Source organism: Gracilinanus agilis, chromosome 1 (genome assembly GCF_016433145.1).
Source record: "Gracilinanus agilis isolate LMUSP501 chromosome 1, AgileGrace, whole genome shotgun sequence".
In the NCBI taxonomy this organism is placed as follows: domain Eukaryota; kingdom Metazoa; phylum Chordata; class Mammalia; order Didelphimorphia; family Didelphidae; genus Gracilinanus; species Gracilinanus agilis.
This window is the reverse complement of record NC_058130.1, coordinates 474,107,730-474,127,758: the sequence shown is the minus strand read 5'-3', so window position 1 is coordinate 474,127,758 and position 20,029 is coordinate 474,107,730. Positions and strand designations below refer to the sequence as shown.

Below are 20,029 nucleotides of genomic sequence, written 5' to 3'. Positions count from 1 at the left end.
AAACGACAGTTTTTTCACCTATTTCATTTATCAGTTGGTCTTAAGTGCCTCCAGTTTTCATGATAGAAAGAAGGAAGTAGCTTATTTTAACTGAGAGTCACTAAGACATAGATTAAGAAAATTAAGATATAGGGATATAATTTAAGTAAACATCAAGTTCTTGTAAAAACTGGTTAATGATCTATTTCTTAAATAAATTAGAGATAGGGTTGCAAAAGTCACACTTTCCAAGCATACATTTCATATATATATTTGTGTAGGTGTTTTTCAGTCATACCTAACTTTCTGTGACCTTGTTTGGGGGGTTTTCTTGGCAATGATACTGGAGTTTTTTGTCATTCCAGCTCATTTTACAGATGAGGAAAATGAAATAAACAGGATTGAATGACTTGCTGAACTCAGGGCAATGAGTCTCCCTGACTCCAGGCCCAGCACCCTACCCACTGCATCACTCGGCTGCCCTCTATATTTATATGTATCATTACATGTGCATAATAATATACATCTAGTATCACCATATATGCAATACGTGATGTATTTTTAAATTGTAGGATAGAAAAGGGAAGAGAAAAACATTTTTTATTTTAAAATAATAAAGAAATCTCTCAAAAGTAAGTATCATTGATTTGATAATGAATTATTCTTATATAATTATTCAAACTGAAGACAGATCAAGTTTTTTATTTCTATTTTTGTCAGGTAATACCCATTATGGCATCAATACTTTCAGCAGAGTAAGGAGTGTCCATTTTCACTATTTTAAATATTAATGGTGTTATAATTTAATCAAGGAATATAGGTCTGAACTCTAATCTTTGTGTAAGTATTTATTTATTGATTTCCTACCCTGATTATTTTATTTAATTTAAAAATTTTAATTTTAAAATATTTTTCCATGTTTACATGATTCATTTTCTTTCCCTCCCTTCTTCCCCTCACCCCAACCTGCAGAGCCAACAAGCAATTCCACTGGGTTGTATAAATGTTATCACTTGATACCTATTTCTATACTATTCATTTTTGTAATAGAGCAATCTTTTAAAGCCAAAACCCTGAATCACATACCCATATACACACGGGATAAGTGATGTCATGTTTTTCTTTTGCATTTCGACTCCCATAGTTCCTTCTCTCAAAGTCGTTAGCATTCTTTCCTATAAGTCTTTCAGGAGTGTTCTGGCTTATTGCATTGCTACTAGTAGTAAAGTCCATTACATTGGATTGCTCCACAATGTTTTACTGTCTGTGTATAGTGTTCCCTTGGTTCTGCTCATTTCGCTATGCATCAGTTCACTGAGGTTCTCCCAGTTCACATAGAAATCCTCCAGATAATTATTTCTTTGAGCACAATAGTATTCCCTCACTATCATATACTAGAATTTGTTTAGCCATTCTCCAATCAAGAGACAACCCTCCATTTTCCAACTTTTTGCCACCCCAAAGAGTGTGGCTATAAATATTTTTGTACAAGTATTTTTCCTTATTATCTCTTTGGGGTTTTGTGTAGGTATTTAAAAAAATTTTATTCTTTACCTGTCTGACAAATTTTCTGATTCAGTTTCTTAAACTTCAGCTTATACTAATTTCTATTTACTTTTAATAAAAAGGAAACTATAAGATTAGTGTGGATAAATAAACTTAAATTTTATAAACTATAAAAGAGGGAAATCATGGACACTGGAAATCCCCATGATAGTAATTTTTTTTAAAAAGGAAAAGAAATCCATGTCATTCACTAAGTTAAAAACTTAAATCCTAACGTTAAATAAATCAAATGAAGAAAATCAATTTTATTAACTGTATCTGCTAAGATGAAAACAGTCATAAACATTAATTACCTTTGTTCATCATCTGGCCGCTTGATCAAATTAAAAAGTATATGGAGAAGCTGATCTCTCTCTTTGGGTTCAGGATGTAGACAAGCTGTACACAATATCAGTGGAATCAATTCCTAAGAAATGGAAAAAAATAAAAATTCAAAGTAAAGATGTTTATTTAGATATTCTAAAATAAAGTAGAAGAGTGAAATAAACCTAATTATATAATTGGTTAGAATTACCTTTAAAAACTTGATTACTTGAAAGGTAAAATAGTAAACTTTAAATATGTCTATAGGAGGCTGGTGAACTAGAAAGATATAACTTTTTAAAAAAATCTTAAGGCTTCCAGGACTTACCAAGTTCACTGTCTCTTATACTAAGTTATAGTAAGTGACAAATTAAATGATGGCTTTGGGAAAATAGTAAAAAAGAGAAACAAAGTGTAAAAATTTGGTAATGTTTAAAATATCATATGGTGCCTGAAATAATATTTCTTTGCCAAATATAATACTATGGATATCTCTGATAAGTTTTATTTCATGGACAGTACATAACCAAACTGAAGAAAATGGCTTTTACTTTCAATGTTGAATTTGTGTGTGTGTGTGTGTGTGTGTGTGCGCCTATGATGCAAAAGAATATTGGGAGGCTCAATTTTTTTTTTTAAAAAGGCAGACGGAAAGTTGTGAACATTGGTTAATAAGCAGTTTATTGGGCATCAATGGAAAGACAGAAATAGGCTGAAGTTAGCAACTAAAATTAACAAAAAGCAATTTGGTACTATAACCTCAAAGTCACTAAATTGGATATTCTTTGACTTAGCTGTAACACTAAAAGGCCATTAATCCTAAAGCACTTTGTAAGTAGGCATCTAATCTGTGGAGTCAAAATCCAAAGATGATTTTTCAATTAAAAAATACTACTGTTTAAGTAGTAAACATTAAATAGCTTAAAAAAACAAAATCCACAATTGATATAGAAGAGGCAACAGACTAGATTTTTACCATACCCATTAGAAGAATATGCCATATAATTAAGGTTGGCTTGATGTCTGTAAGAGTCAAATTCAATTTTGACTGAAAAGAGAATTATGAAGTCATATGTCTTTAAAAGGGATTCTTCATCTTAGACTAGTACCTCAACTCTAATTAAGAATACAAATCTCAAAGGGGGTAAATAGGTGAAACTTTAGTAAAAATGGTCCATGGTATGCATAGTTACTATGTTTTAATGCAGGTATTATAAAGTTATAAGAAAAAAGTTACATCCTTTTCCATCCTCTCAGAATGAATAAACTCTAAAGAAGATAAACTACATAAAACTGAATGACATCCTGAAGGGATGGAAATGTTGCTTGCTGCAGAAGAAACGTCTCCCTCCCGCGCCCACCCTTACTCTCCCTCAAAATATGATGATATTCATTGCCGAGGAAGCTGAGGTGAGAATTGAAAGGCATGACTTAAAGCCCCTCAACTTGAACTCTAAAATCTTTAGAACCCATTCAAAGGTTTTAGGCTACCTGGTAAAAATCTTTAATTTGCAGGGGAGACACAAGGACTTCACAGAGCAAAGATAGAGATTAGAAGAGCTAAAGAAGTTTCACCTGTGAGAAGTGAAAAGAATTGAAACCATTCATTCTCCTGTTTTTCATCTTCACATTAAGTCTCCACAGTAGGTCTGAGATGAACAACAAGTAATCGAGATCAAAAGGAATAAAGGATTAACTTAGAAAAATAATTTGGCATTAGAAAGCAGAGTTCACTAAATTTAACCAGTTTAAGCTGCATGGTGAATTTAGATACAAGGTGCTATTACTTAATTTTTTGAATGGAATAAAATTCTAATTCTGTAAGTGAAATCTGGGAAACTTTTAATGAAATATTCATATTCTGAGAAATTGTCTAAATTAAGGTGGAGAACTTTGGTTTGCAAGTATGAGTCTGTCCTCAGATGATTTCATGGGGTAAAATTTCTTCGGCCACTGATGCCACTAGGAGAATTTTCTTCTCATGAATATTTGTGGCTGTGCCGCAGAAGAGTCTTGGGAGTCTCAATGATTTAAAAAGAGAGAGAGAGAGAGAGAGAGAGAGAGAGAGAGAGAGAGAGAGAGAGAGAGAGAGATGTGTAGTTGTGAATATTAGTTAATATGCAATATTGGGCAGTAATGAAAAGGTAGTGATAGGCTGAAGTTGGCTTTGAAAATTAACAAAAAGCAACATGGTACTGTACCCCAAAGAAACTAAATCAGATACTCTTTGAACTAGTTGTAACAATAAGAGGCCTCTAATTCCAAAGAGATCAGATAAAGGGAAAAATGTACAAACACATTTATGTACAAACATATTTGAGCTGCTTTTTTTTTTTAAGTAACAAGAGTGCTTATCAGTTGGGAAAAGACTAAAATTATGATATATGAAAGTAACAAAATATAATTATACTGTATGAAATTACAAGTTAAATTGTTTCATGGAAATAGGAAGACTTGTATGAATCGATGCAGAGTAAAATAAAGCAGAAACAGAATATTTTACACAATACATTAGTGTAGAAAGGGAAATATACATTAATCTTAGAACTCTGATTATTTTTGCAATGATTATGTCTACAGAAGACTGAAAAGATGCTACCCACTTTTTAACAGAGGAGTGATATTCTCACAGTGCATAAACATATTTTAAAACATATATAAGGAAATGTATAGATTTTATTTTAAAATTATTTTGAGAATGATTTTTGGTTACAAGTTATAAGAACTGTGTTTTTCTATTTTTTATTGGAAGGGTGGAATTTGGAGAAGGTTGAAATATAAATGTCCCTTACCCCCCCAAAAAAAAGAGTGTTAATGAAGCATTTTTTTTTAAACGTGAAGAAGGAATTTCATAAGCAAACATAGAAATGAAAGAAATCTCTGAAAGCAACATGTTTGAATTTATTACAAATTTTTCTTTAAAGCAAGACCTACACAATATATTTGTATTTTTATGAATACTCTTTTAAAGCTTGCTTTTTGTATAAGACAATACTGTTTTGTTTTTTCTTAAATACAGAAACAAACCCAATGAAAATTTGAAAAGATAGATTCATTGAAGTAAGATTATTTTATTCAGAAGAAAAGATTAAAGACACCAAAGAACCACATATTAAGAATGTGGTCAAATATATTCCAGGTCTGTGTTGGCGAACCTATGGCATGTGTGCTTGGAAGGGGCTGCTCCCCTCCCCTTCTCCATGTGTGCTTGAGGACATTTCTGTCATCACTTGTCCTTTTGCCCAGCAGCCCAATGGGAGCACTCCCTCCCTCCCCTGACTGGGGTAAGGTGGGGGCTCACATTTGGCACAAGGGTTGTAGTTTAGGTACTTGGTCTCTAAAAGGTTTGTCATCACTCTCCTGGTTATCTATGAAATTATTTGAAATTTTTAGTATTCTTATTTTCAGCTTAAATTACTTCTTATAATGATGCATTCTAAAAATTAATATCTGGGATTATAAAGTAGTAATTCCTTTATCTTAAATTTACCATTTTTGAGCTTCAAAGGGAGGCAGTGTTTCAGTATTCCATAATTTGTTTAAAAAGTAGGTGCCACTATATTAATATTATTCATAATTTTTTAGAACTGCTTATCTCCTCTGAATTCATTTATCTTTCAAAACTGAAGAGTCCTAAAATCAGTGTTATCAAATTACAGTATTACCAAACAGTATAGGTCATTTAATCTAGATGCTACCTTTTAAAAACTGTAATTTATTATTTGAAGGTAAGTGGAAGAAGAAAAAGAACATTATTTAGAATGTGGGTGGGCAATTTCAAATATCTGATTAAAACTTTATATATGAATATGATTAAATTATCTAAGACTATTATTATAAAAGGGCAGACAAAATAAAATTATGCTGATAAGATGTTTTTCTTTCCTTTAATCTGTAGCTAAGATTTAGATCTTTATATGTTTCATTAAAAACTCATTGGAGTACAAGGGTATTTATAGAGTAAGCAGACTATCAAGCCTTTAGTTAAATCCAGAAGAAAACCTCTTAGTGAAGTAATTTTAAGAACAAAATTTCATTTCAGTAAGACTAGCTGCACGATGTAGGACAATTCAATCAACCTCTGCCTCAGTTTCTTCAACTACAAAATAGAGAAAATAATAGAACCTATTTTGTAGGGCTGTTGGGGACAAAATGAGATAATATTTATAAAGCACTTTATATTCCTATATAGTAGAAATACTAATTAGAGGAACAGGACTGTTCCTGTGGCTTGATCTGTTAATTAACTACCATCAGGAACTGATGAATGAGTGATTTTCCTCTACTGATTTAGATCAATGACTTCTTTGCTACTTATAGTTTAAAGAGTTGCCTAGACCACTGAGAGGTTAAGTGACATGCCTAAGGTGATACAGTCATCTTATGTCAGAGTTGGAACTTGAATGGTTTTCCTTACTTTAAATCCCACCTCTTTATCAACTACTTTACAATGTTTCTCTAAAATAATGGAGTAAAATTGCAAATAAGATTTTAAAAAAAATTTTTAAAAAAATCTTATGGAGGAAGATTTAAAAAAAAGTTTTTTGAACTACTATTTTCCAATTTTCAAAAGGGCAACTGTAAACTATTAACATTTATACAAAAAAGTTTCAAATGCCTCATAGATTATAAATTAAAACAGCTCTGAAATTTTTGCTTCATATCAAGCAAACTGGAAAAAATGATACAAAATAGGAAGCTAGTGTTGGAATAGTTATGGTAAAACAGGGACACTAATATACTGTTGGTAGAGCTTTGGATTGGCTGAACCATTCTGAAAAAGCAATTTAGAATTATGTTAAGAAAATGAATAATGTGGGGGGCAACTAGGTAAGATCAGTGGATTGAGAGCCAGGTCCAGAGATAGGAGGTCCTGGGTTCAAATTTGGTCTCAGATACTTCCTGGCTATATGACCATGGGCTCTTAACTCCTGTTGCATACTCCATACCACTCTTCTGCCTTGAAACTCATACACAGTATTAATTCTAAGACAGTAGGGAAGGGTTTGAAAATAAAAGGAAATTAATAATGTGACCACACCTTTTGAACTGATGATCCCTAGGAATATATGATACAGATAAAAAGCAGTCTCTGTGTACAACAGGATATTGATACCAGAACCTTATATAGAAGCAAACAAATAGAAACAAAATATATGACAATAAATTGGGAATTGGCTAAATAAATTATGCTATGTAAATTAGTATTGTGCCATAAGAAAAGATGAATATGCTGAATATGGATGACCAGAGAAAGGTTTTAAGACCTTATACAAAGAATAAAGAATAAGGAGAATATGCTAAAAACAATGCCAATGCCTAGCCCTTATCATTCTTCTGCCAAGGAACCAATACACAGTATTAATTCCAAGACAGAAGATAAGGGTTTTATTAAAAAAAAAAACAAAACCAACAATCAAACTACTAACTGCTATGAAATTATAATGACCAAGCTTGGCATCAAAGAAGAGGTATGAAAAGTCATTTCCCCACCCTATTTACACATGTGAAATGCTGCATTTTAATGCCAGACTTTTCTAATGCATTAGTTGGTTTGGTTTGCCTTTTTTTCTTCCTTGTAATAAAAGAAAGATAAATTGAAAAACATAAGTGATATGATAAGAGAAGACATAGATTATAATTTTAGAATCTAAGTTCCTTGGCAACAGGTACTATCTTTTTTTCTTTACAGCCAGCATGATTTGGTATACATTGTAAATGTTCACCAAACACCTTTAAAAATATTTGGAAAAAAGAAAAGAAAGATCTACATATACCAAAATATTCATATCTGCACCTTTCCTGGTAGTAAGGAATTAGAAACTAGGGAGATGTATATCCATAAAAGAATAGCCACACAAATAGATGAAAATGAATGTAAGGGAATATTATTCAACTGTGGGAAACAATAAACATGAATAAGACATAGGGTGGGATAAAAACAAATGACATCAATAAAAATTGACTTAGAACACCTCAAGTGAAAAACTTTAAAAATCATTTTGATTTAGCCCTATGATTTAATTAGTGTAAGGAACTCCCAGTGAGGAAACTCCCTTTATCATTGCAAATGTGCAACACTGAGTCTCAGAGAGTCATTTTGGGGACTGAGAAGTGACTTGCCCAGGGTCAGAAAGGCAGTATAAATTAAGAGGCAGAAGTTGAACTCAGGTTTTCTTTAAATTGATTCTTTTTTTAATTCTACATTGCCACTGTGAAAAAATTTAATACCTCTGAATGGGATGCCCGTAGAAAATATCTAGAGATATAAACAGTATATATACAGGGATGCCTCTAAAAAAAATCCAAAAAATTATTGCTCAAAATTGTGTAAGTGCTGAAATGAAGAAACATGATAATATGTAATCCTTTTTATGAAAATGAAGACCAGAGGGCTAGAAATGTGGATTAGAAGAAATAAAATAAAGTATTATTCTTTTCTCTCACAGAAATTATGCACCCTACCGGAAGTATAAGATTCAACAATGTCAGAAAGGAAACAAAATCAGAACATCCTCTTTAGATGCAGCCTCTATTAGCTCGCCCTTATTTTTTAATAATTAATTTAATTATTTAATTAATAATTTTTTAAATAAGAATCTTCCTTTAAAAAGATTTCTAGCATATGTAGCAATCTTAATTGATATTTAACAATAATAAATTGAGTGGATTCAAGTAACTGTTGCAAATTTTTATTATTAACTTGTTTGGTCTTAGGAAAATGCTATTTTCTTACCACTGATTAAAAAGATGCAAAATATTTGATCCTCATCTAGCCCTTGATTCAAAAATATTTACTATCTCCAAAGCTAAAAATTAATAGGACTAGATAGTTAATTTTATTTCTTTAAAATTCCATTTTGTCCTTTGCTTAGGAATAATGTATACATACAATTTAAATTTATACAGATGATTTAGTTTTACTTTGAATAGAACTATGGCAAAAACAAATATCACATAATCCACATTTTGGAGCTTCTTAAGGAAATCCTGTATAAGAGCCCCTTCTTTAGTTACTATTTTTGGAAAAGGAATAAACTGCTAGAAAGTCACGTCTCATAACTGAGAGGCTGTTCAGTGATCTTCATTTAACTTCTGTTGGCTACATGTGGAAAAGTCTATTTTAGATAAAGATGGAAGTTTAGAGATGAATGGGGTGACAGCCTAACATTTTTGGAAATTAGTTCTTTAGTGAAAAAAAATACTGGAATAGCTCAGGGAAAAGTGCTTTAAGTTAACTTTTGAGAAATGAGAAGGAGAAACATTTGTATAAGTTTTTGTAAATACAAAGAAGGCACAAAAACCAATTGGGTGGGGGACCGTGAAACAAATTAATTTTGCTAGGTAGAACAATTTATATAATTATGAAATGAGAAATCAGATTTGTGAGATAAGGACCATGAATTGGTGAATCAGGGCTCAAAAGCAAGGCAAAAATTCTGGAAATGATATAAGAAAAAGCAACTAGTCGCTAGAGGCATTTTAGGTAGGCATCTAATATAATGGAAAATGGCATATGAGGGAGATTTTTTTAGGATAAATTAGCATGAGGCAACAGGAGGCTTTCTTAATAGTTCAGGATTGAATAAGAATGGTACCGGTAGAAACTATCTAGATTATTGGCTGGCATTCCCTAAGATGACTGGGAATAAAAAAACAAAACAAGACATCAATTAGTGTATCATTATACCAGTAAATGTAGATGTAGAAAAAAAAAGGTTACTTACCTGAAAAGACCTAGAGGAAAAGACCTTCTGAGGCTACTCTAATTCAATTACCTATGGCTTTGTATTCAAAGAGCCTATAAAAGGTATTTGTGGAGCTTTCCTTTAAGTTTCAGTAAAATTGAAGAGTACATAATAGATCAAAAGGTAAAAATAAATTAAAAGGTTATATGGGGATTCAAAAAAGTATTTATTTCCATTCACCCTAAGGATTAAGTTATGATACTCTCTGGAATTTATGCTACTAAAATGAGGTTAAATCTATGCTACTTCAATATTAACTAGTATTGATAATCTAATCATTCAGAAATAATTTTTCTATTAAGTAAATAAAAGTGAAATTTAGGTGGATTTCTATGAAATCTGGTAAAAAATGTGCTGATTCTAACTTCTGTTGTACAATCTCAGAAAAATCAGTTTTCTCCTTTGCGTTTCCAAATTACCTATCTTACTGTATATATCTTCTTTGCACTGAATGCACTTAGATGGACTTACTACTAAAATTTGTTTTTTTAGGGAGAGCTGGGTAGCTCAGTGGATTAAGAGCCAGACCTAGAGACAGGAGGTCCTGGGTTCAAATCTGACCTCAGACACTTCCCAGCTCTGTGACCCTGGGCAAGTCACTTAACCCCCATTGCTTACCACTCTTCTGCCTTAGAACCCTATTGGTTCTAAGGCAGAAGGTAAGGGTTTTTAAAAATAAAATAAAATAAAATGTGGGTTTTTGAGTTTTTAAAAATAAAAGTTCATATTTTAATAATCAAGAGCTTTCCTTACATATTCAGTAAGGTGGAAATAACTGTGAAAAATAAAACTTTTAAACACAGCCAGATAACTTGCATAATGAACTATGATGAATACATTACTTCTGTAAAACTTTTGATCTATATGTGGTATAAAGGTTTCAGTATTTTTAATCATGATATCACAGAGGACTATGACAATAATCACTTAAAAAAATTAGTCCTGCATTATACTTCTTTTAATGTAAAGGCAGCAGGCAGTGAATTACATGCTAATATGAAAAGAAAAGAAGAAATAAGCTAAAATAGAGAAGTCATGATTTTACTTTTCCTGTCCTTTGAAGGCATTAATTTCTTTTATTTTAAAGGGGGGTTTTAAGAATCCAATTTAAAGAATTTAAGAAAACAAAGAGTAAAATTATTTTTATCATGATTTTGACCTCTGTGTTAAAATACTGACTACTCAGCCTTTAAGAAATTATACAACCTGGTCCCTTTAATCAAAATCTAAAAGTGTTTTACCTTCATCCTCTGAGCTTAATCTTATATTACTAAATTACTATATTAGACTAATCTATGACTTATAATTTTACATGTTTACTAAAAGAGAATTTGTTTAAGATATAATTTTTCATAAAATTTAGAGTAAAAATGTTTCAAATGTAATGTTCAAAATTCTTACAAGTAATTAAATTGTATTCTACAATTTCTGAAATACAAGAAACAATGAGATCATCTGATGGACCTCTGAAATTCTAGGATGTATCTTATGATAAGAAGATAAATATTAGAGTCCATAGACCCAGAAAAAGGTGGGTTCAAAATTCTGTTTGTTAAAATATTACTACAAAGAATTAGATTCAATAAGACAAATTCAAATAGGTGATCATAAAATGTCCATAAAAACTAATAGCTATGTTTAAGATAAAAAGATTGTGAAATGATGAGAATTTCATTTCAATCCAAGTTTTAAATAGCTTTAAGTAAAAGTGGTTAGTATGTTGATATTTTAAACCAAACAAAAGCAACATTACTATCAACATACTTGATTACCAATTTGGTTTCAAAGAGAATCCAAATTTTTACCAGTATAAATATTAGTATAATAAGAAATATTCTAATAATGCCAAACATCATAAAACATGAATAATGACAGGGAAAAATTGTAAATTTTTCAGGTTATAGAATCAGAATTTTTCAAGCTTAAGAAATCCATATGAACCATATCAAAATAGCAAAAAAGTCAAAATCTTTACTCTGTGAATACAAGAGATGCAAAGTATTTAAATCTTTCATGCAGTACAAGATTTCAATGGCATAGCTGTCATTATATAAAAGAAAATTAACATTAAAAACTGTAACAAATTGTACCTTAAAATACTCAGATTTTTCAAGAATAAAATGAGATAGGAGTTTTAAAGGGCTGCAAACATTAATGCATTACGCATGTTATGTTATAAACTATTTTTTTAAAAAAAAGGCTCAAACATTCTGCCAGGCAGAAATGCGAAACAATATGAAATCTAGCACTGATCCTTCAACTCATGGAACATTTGTTAAAGTTCTTAATCTTTAGCAACTTTTAGGAAATCCTTTCAACCACAGTAGCTTACTTTTGTCTCATATTAAATGACTAAAATTTCTTGAAAATGAATATTTATGTTTTCTTAAGGATCAGTACAAGTTTCTTATATAAAAGAGTTTTGATAGATAAGCTTTAAACAGTTATGCAAAATGCAGTATAAACCTAGCATACTGTAGGTCCCCGTAAATAAATGTATTCAAGAAGGCTGCTAACAGTAAGAACATTTAACTTATACTAAATTTGTTTTGCCGTGGTATTTACCAAAGTTCTGAATTTTAACAATTACCTCATGAGCAAGATTTGTTACACTATGAATTAAATCATATCTGATCACATGTAAAGATGAACATAAAGCTTCATTATATTCATTTTCTGGAAAAATTCAAATCAAAAAACAATTTCCTGGGATGTTTAACCATCATAAGACATTTTACATATGCAATCACAAATTTAATTAGACTAGTTAAAATGTTTTCTAATATCATGTTAAATATTAAAAACAAAGTCTATTTCGGGGCTACTTCACTCATCACAATTATGCTATCATGATATAGTAGCTATATTTTGTTGCTAGAAAAGATTACTATGTGAACATTTATACTAAAGTACTGCTAAGGTATTTTTAGGAAATAGTAGTTATTAATCATTGTTAATTTCCCACATAAAGATTTCCCATTCCCCCCACAAGTAGCTCATATAAAGAACTAAAATAATTAGTTGGCTTGTGCAAATGTAAGATAGAACAATGTTTATGACAAATAGATGGACCTACAGTAATAGTTAGTGCTGCAGAAGCTAATGATGTCATAAAGCAAAGAAGAAAATTATGAATACCATGCAGTTTACTTAACTCACCTGACAGAGGTGTATAACCATTCTCTAGGAGCAGAGATGCATGCACAAAAGTAAGAATATGATTGCAAGTAACAGACTTTCACAAAAAAAAATATAACACTGAACTTCAAAATGAAGAAAATGGATACCATGATGAGATTACAAAACCAAAAATATTTTTAGATGCCTCACCTCTCGCTTTGCAAGTAACACATTTGGAACAATATGTGGTAGGCAACGTCCCAGCATTAACATGACACTTTTTTCACTGTCTGCAATCCGGGACACCTAAAAACCCAACAATTCATTTAGAAGGAAATATGGACACAAGATACAATTTTTCCTACATATTTTATTCTTTGAAAAAAATTATATGCTAATGCTGATATATCCAATTCAAAAATGTATCTGTTCAATAGTGTTGACATTCTAAATAAACAAAAATAACAGTCATATCAGTTTCCCTCAGTAATTTTTAAAGTACAAAATTCTAAATATTTGAGAAATGTTTACTGAAAACAATTCTCTAAAGATTAATTGGAATCAAACTAATCAATTATATTTGCAATACAGATCTATCATAGGCTTAAAAGGCAATATTTCTTGGTGGACAACAGATGGTTAAAAAAACAACCACCACGGAACAGATTACTTTAGAGCAGTGACAAGGACACCTGGTGGAAGAGCTATAAAGGAAAGGAATGTTACCTCTGATCCCAAACGGCTATCTGCTGACATTCGACAAAAAGATAATAGTGCCTGGTGGAATGCAGGTGATAAGTTCCTAAAATTAAAAATAGTATATGATAATAATAAAAAAAATCCAGGAGTTAAAAACTGAAATTTATAGAAAAAATGCTGATACCACACATAAAAACTTTTATAAGAGTATTTGCTCAGATTTACAGTAGAAATTTGAATTGGTGTATGTCCCTTTCCCTAATTCCAAAGTTCAGAGACCTGACAAAGTGACTGGCTGGGCAAGTTTGGCAGGAAAGCAATAGAGGGAATGAGATGAAAAAACACAAAACACACAAATGGAACTGAGCTAGAAAGGCAATGAAAATTAGGACAAAACTGTGTGGATACTAGAAACTGATAGAATAGCTAGTTCAGGGCAGAATCATTAGTGAGGTCTCTCAGTCCTAAATAGTTTTCATTTCCTAGATGAGTCTGGAATGAGAATTGGGTGAGTTTAAAATGACATGTCAATAAGGTCTTCCAGTTCAGAATGGCTTTAACAGGTAGGTCCTTAAATCAGTAAGGACTGAATGAGATATTAGGAGCTCAGAATCCAAGAAGACAGCACTAGAGCATTGTAATTGGGCTATAGAAAGTGGAATAACCTATCTATCATTATAATAAAAATGGTATGTAATATAAGAATTAAATAGTTTACACTACAGAGTAGGAAATTATGGTAGCAGTGTAGTTTTGGTAATTAACAACTTCTTATGAAATGTAGCCTGAACATATACATAAAACTACTGTACTCTAAACACAATCATATTGTATGTTAAAAGGCAACACACACACATACATATACACATCTATATTTATGCTACATATATGTATTTAATAAAAAGTTAGCCTCATATGATCTACAAAGTGGCTGTAGTTCAATATTTGTTTCTGACAATTTAGTAGACTCTTTTAACTTTGGTTAACCCTAAAAGCCACCAAAACATCAAAAAAGCTTCCAAACAAAAATCTTAGCAATTGCTTAATTAGTAACAAGCTTAAAAGTTATAGTATACTCAGAGGAATTATTATTACAATATACTCATTTCTGTAGTAACTAAATAAAAATAATACTAATCTGCAAAAGTTCTACAGAAAAATTAAAACTTTTAAAAGGACACTACATTAAGTACTATATACTTGAAAAAGTACATCCAATTACAAAGAAGCTTTCACTTTAAATATGACATTTTAGCATTAAATGATACATTTTAGTGAGTTGCAGGGAATTCTTTTGAGTGCAGATTGGTATTATTTGCCCACTTTTTAGTGTATAACCTGTTTTCCAGACAAATGAAAGATGAGCCTGACAGCTGTACTCTTTTGCTCTTAGGGAAGAGAACTTTAGGTAGAATTAGTCTTTTGAGGGGAATGATGCCTTGCATATATTCCACATCCAATGTAAAATGAATGAATATTCTGTAGTATAATTACTTAATTTAGCAGCAGTCTCCAGTTCTATCTAAGTTATATTTCAGGCCCTACCTTCTGCAAAAGGTCTTACCCATTTTCCTCCCCATAGTTGCTGGCACTTTCCCTTTTTGTATGTCCCTAAATTATTTATGGTCTCCCCCACAGAATGTAAGCTCTCTGAGGTGTTCTTTTTACATTTCTTTGTAGCACCAACACTTAGCATAGTACCTGGAACACAGCAAGGGCTTAATAGAACATTGCTGATTAGGGATATCTAAAAAGTAAAGAGGTATATTTGTCACAAAAATCAACATTTAGCTATTATAATTTCAATTTTGGGGGGATTAAAAAAAGGCTATCTAAAAGGAATTCAGTTTGTTTACTATCTTAGAAATTAAGTACAGTAAATCAGTCATTATTTTTCCAGTGGTTAGGCAAATAATTTTTTTTTCTCTACTGCAATTCAGCTCATAAAAGTTTATGGAACTGAAGGCAGGCTTATAATTAAGAAGAGAAATTTTCTCAAGTCTCACTTTATGGTATGAAGCCTGGAGAAGCAAAATATCCAAGAGGCAAGCATCATGCAAAAGATGCACAAACACTTTTATATTATTAAGATATTTACTAGTAGAATTCAGCAGTTTATTTTCTCCTAACCAATTCAAAAATTTATCAAATAGATACTATATGCTTAACACTGTGTTCTATAAAGGACCTAAGACAAATAGGCATACACATATGCACACATGCAAAGCCCACATACAGACGTATTCTAACTTGAAGGTCTGCTATTGGAAATAAAAAAAACAGATGTACAACCTGAAATCCTTCTAAAGACTATGAGTCACAAAATACAATCAAAATAATCACTTTAAGCAATAATTTTCACACTAACCTATTTGGTTTATCAAAGTGCACTGTGTCTTTGTTTGACGGAGAATAAGATGGCATCCTCTCCCTTTCATTTCTTGGGAGAGAATTTGAGTCATTCACTTTAGGAGTCAGGGTATCTGTTTCATCTGTTACTGGAAGATTACTATCCTTAGTTTTACTCTGATCTGAATACTTCATATCTAAGCACTGTTCACTGTCTTCAGAGGTTCTGTGAGGGAATTGGTCCAAAGAGGGATGGTCTGTGTCACGAACCACAGGGAAGGAAAAATTCTCATTTTTGAGGACGTCCATTTCACTATAAAAAGAGAAATTTCCAGAGGCAAGTTTACTCCACCAACTTTGGCAAATTCAAAAAAGTATTTAAAATGTAAAATAATAAAAAGGTTTTGATTAAGTTAGTCTACATCACATATTGTATAATTCGATATACTTTGTTCATAGGTATAAATGATGAAAAATGAAGATGGTCATCTTTTTTTTTTTTTAGCAAAATAAGTACTGATTAGTTCCTTTGGTTGAGTCTAGTTATTTTCACTTCTTTTCAAGGTAATTCCAATTATGTTGAAGAATATATTTCAATGACTGTATGAAAGGAAATTTTGGCTACTTTCTGATGAACTAGCTCCTTACTCTTAAGATACCTAAAGAGTATAATGAAAACAGAATATACATACCTCTCTAGTCTTCTGATTTGTTCCATCAAAGACCATTTTTCATTGTTTAATAAACTAATTTTATCTTCTAGTTTCTGTACAATCAAGCAATTCTAGAACCAATTAGGAGAAAAACAGATTCTAGTTTTTGCAGTCATATGTATATATGCATATCTTTTATATATATGTAATATAAAGACTTTCTGAAGACAGATCTGTGTAGCTGATATACCTTACCTCTAGAGACTGTGGGGTTTCAAATGAAGGTAGGCTGCCTAACACTGGGGTAACAGCCTCTAATTCATCCTCTTCTACGCCACTTGCCGCATCTACAACGTCTTTCACAGTTACTTGATGGTTTCCAAAGTCACGGTAGAGTTGCAACAAGTCTGGAGGTTTTGGAATGTTCAATCCTACATCATCCCACAATTCAAAATCCTTGAAAAGGATCCAAAAGAGAATGAGTTTTATGATTTTTTGTTATATGATACATTTTCCTTTACACATGAGCTTTACTTTAATTCGCTATAAAAATACTTTTGCTGTAGAACTGAATTACATAACCTTCTGTACAGATACTGTGTCTTATATACATTCTACTTCCCCCCACAACACTGAACACAATGCTAAACAACTAGTAGTTATTCAATCAATTATTGTCAATTGGGGGACAATTATAGCAAGTTGATCTGGAATCTAAGTGAATGTACATATTAAACTAAAACTAAGGAACTCAGGAAGTAGCTTTATTTGGGAAAGCATTCAGGATACAGACTCTGAATTCAATGTCAAAAAGAATGCACTTGAATATTCTTATCTAGATTAAACTGAACTATAAGATTTAGCGGTAGAAGGGACCTTAGTGAACACCTAGTCCAATATCTTCATCACATAAATGAGGAAGCCTAAAGTTCAGGAAGGGAAAGTAATTTGCCGAGACACAAAGACAGTAATTGGCAGGGCCAGGTATGAAACCTAACCCTCTGTCTTCAAATATTGGGTTCTTTTCCCCATATAATAATGTCCTCTGCATTGCCTCCTCCTCATTTTTGTGTAAACATTTTTGCAGCAATTCCTTTATCTGACCACTAAACAGGCAGTATTGCAGTTCAAATTTTATGTCAAAATTATGTCATAAAATTTTTTTGATGAGTTAGAAAACAAAAATGCAATTCTGGGAAAGTAATCAATAAATACATTCAGAAGGCAGAGAAATTTTTAAAAATCTATTATTTATGTAAAATATAACATAAAACTAACAATCTGGTTGTTTAATAAATATGCCAGGTTTTACAGACTAAAAAGCATCATTGCTGCCTTTATAACACAATGTGGAAGGCATTAAGTTTATTAAATGATGAATATACTGCTAAAACATTCTTATAACTACCATTAGAGGTTGTTGACCTTCTTTTGAATGCCTTTGGTGAAGACTAATTTTTATTTTCTGAGTGAAACATCTGATTTTGTGGAAAAGCCAAAATTTATTTGGTGTTACATTTGGTTCTAGTGAAGCTCAGTGACAGTTTAGTCTGAAACAAGATGTAACCATAAAGTAATGATGAATATCCTTGCTTTGTAAGAAACTATAAAAGGGGAGTTAAAAAAAAATTAAACCATAGCAGTATCTACAAAATAAGCAAATATAGATTTCCATGGTCTGACTCTGAAGGACAATTCTTTTAAAGTATTAATACTGATGTATTTTTACTTTGCAATAATACCTTAGATGAATGTATCTAATAGCTTCAACCAGTGGGTCAAATCATTATTTCTAAGAATTCTTTCACTTGTGGAATACTTATTTTTTAATAATATTCTGAGAATACTTTTTGAATAAAAGATAAATAAGGGAATATTTGAACAAAAACAAATTCTAATGAAGTTTTCTTTACTTAGAATGTGAGATGAATGTTCTGGAAAACTAAGTTTTAACTTAACATCTAGATTGATTACAAAGAGACTAGTATAACTCTACTGGATTTACTGTACAAAATAAAAAATGATCACAATAAAAACTGAAATAAAGTATATCAATCATTTTTATAGTTTGGATGGAAGCATAGCTCATTATTTAAGTACTATTCTGCTTTACACTAAAGCTAAATGAAAACTATAGTAATTAAAACTAGTTAGGAGTCAAAAATTATACAGACTACCTTGGTCTTCATTTTCAGCTCAAGAAATGATATAATTTTAAAGATACTGCATTATCTTCTGCAAAAGATACTTCTATGTAATCTTAAAGTAGTAAGCATATTCAATCCTATACTCTTGCTATATGAGTGAGCCTCTGGTGAATATACATTTTATGCCAAGAGAGCAATATCCAAGTGATAAACTCTTGTGTTAATGTAGAAGAGGAAACAATAATTAATATTATGTCTAGAGGTAAAAAAGTTAAAAATATCTGCCCACTAACAAACATAAAGTCTTAACATGTTAAAAGTAAATATTTGAACATAGAAAAATTATAGTGAAATTACTCTTGACCATTTTCCTAAACAGATCATATATAACTGGCTGCCTGAATAGCCTTATGGCATTCCCAGAATATTTCTCCTATAATTAACATTTTCCTCTACTTCTTGTTTGATTAGTTATTTGAAATATGATTAACTTGTCATATGATTTATAGCCACATTTATATTATTTTACAGTGTCATGACAGAGGAGGTACTTAAATATTTTAATTGCTTTACCTGTCAGGTTTAACTGCTAAATAAGTTGAAGATATTTTAATAATTTACATTTTTGTGAAATGTTACATAAGATGAGGTATGTTATCTTGTTTAAAAACATTTCTATTCAAAGAGCCATGAGATTATTTTCATAGTTCTTATTGAAGAAACAGCCTTGATTTAAGGTAATGGCCAAAAGATTTGTCACAAACTACATGATTTTTACCTTTCTAAAGAGAATCAAGGATAAAACTGACCCTGCTAGGCTTTTAGCCAGTGGTTCCAATGAGTTAAGACATTCCAAAGATGATGCCACTATGTCACCTCTTCCCAGCTTACAAGGATTTTGTCCTGTTAATAATGAAGAGACTCTTAAATCTCTTGGATCCCATTCTGGGCCTAAAAAAACTGCAATCCTCATTTTAATGTAAATCTTTTTTTTTTTAAAAACCCAATTTGATATTAACTGCTAGATATTCAAGTATATAGTCCAGATAGCCAGTTGAAAAAACAATAGCAATGGTAACAACATAAACTAAAACTCTATGAGCACTAACCTTTTCATTTAAATTAGCAGGTACTTTCTTCTCAAGGTAAAAAGGTAAGTATCATGTGTACACATGGATCTTATATAAGGCATATACCTCAGATAGTCAATTATTTCTTCCACAGAGGAAAAATATTCAGTTTGAAAGGTTTTTAAAAAAAGGAAAAAGGAAAAAAGTGATATAAACCCTTCTTGTGTGCTTGGGACTATCAAAAAGTGAGGGGTGCGAATTTCTAGAGAGCTTCTGAGAGCCACATGAAGTAGAATAATAGAATTAAAAGGATAGCTAATATTCTGTAGTAATCTAATATGCCGTCTCTTTCTTTTTTTTTTTCCTAAGGACTATTCTGAAATTTTCCTAAATAG

The 20,029-nt window shown here is 31.2% G+C and overlaps 1 protein-coding gene across 6 annotated transcripts in view; it reads right to left on the bottom strand.

Moving 5' to 3' along the window:
• RELCH (RAB11 binding and LisH domain, coiled-coil and HEAT repeat containing) overlaps positions 1-20,029 on the bottom strand; it is a 145,177-nt gene that overhangs the window by 69,260 nt on the left and 55,888 nt on the right. For 5 of the 6 annotated variants that reach the window (XM_044665701.1, XM_044665710.1, XM_044665719.1 and 2 more), the window contains 6 exons: positions 16,673-16,873; positions 16,457-16,548; positions 15,784-16,077; positions 13,443-13,518; positions 12,927-13,022; positions 1,839-1,951 (listed from right to left, as the gene is read on the bottom strand). In XM_044665701.1, the coding sequence (XP_044521636.1) occupies positions 1,839-1,951; positions 12,927-13,022; positions 13,443-13,518; positions 15,784-16,077; positions 16,457-16,548; positions 16,673-16,873 (872 nt within the window). Of the gene's footprint in view, positions 1-1,838; positions 1,952-12,755; positions 12,780-12,926; positions 13,023-13,442; positions 13,519-15,783; positions 16,078-16,456; positions 16,549-16,672; positions 16,874-20,029 lie in introns of all 6 variants that reach the window. The other variant, XM_044665692.1, reaches the window with a different exon arrangement.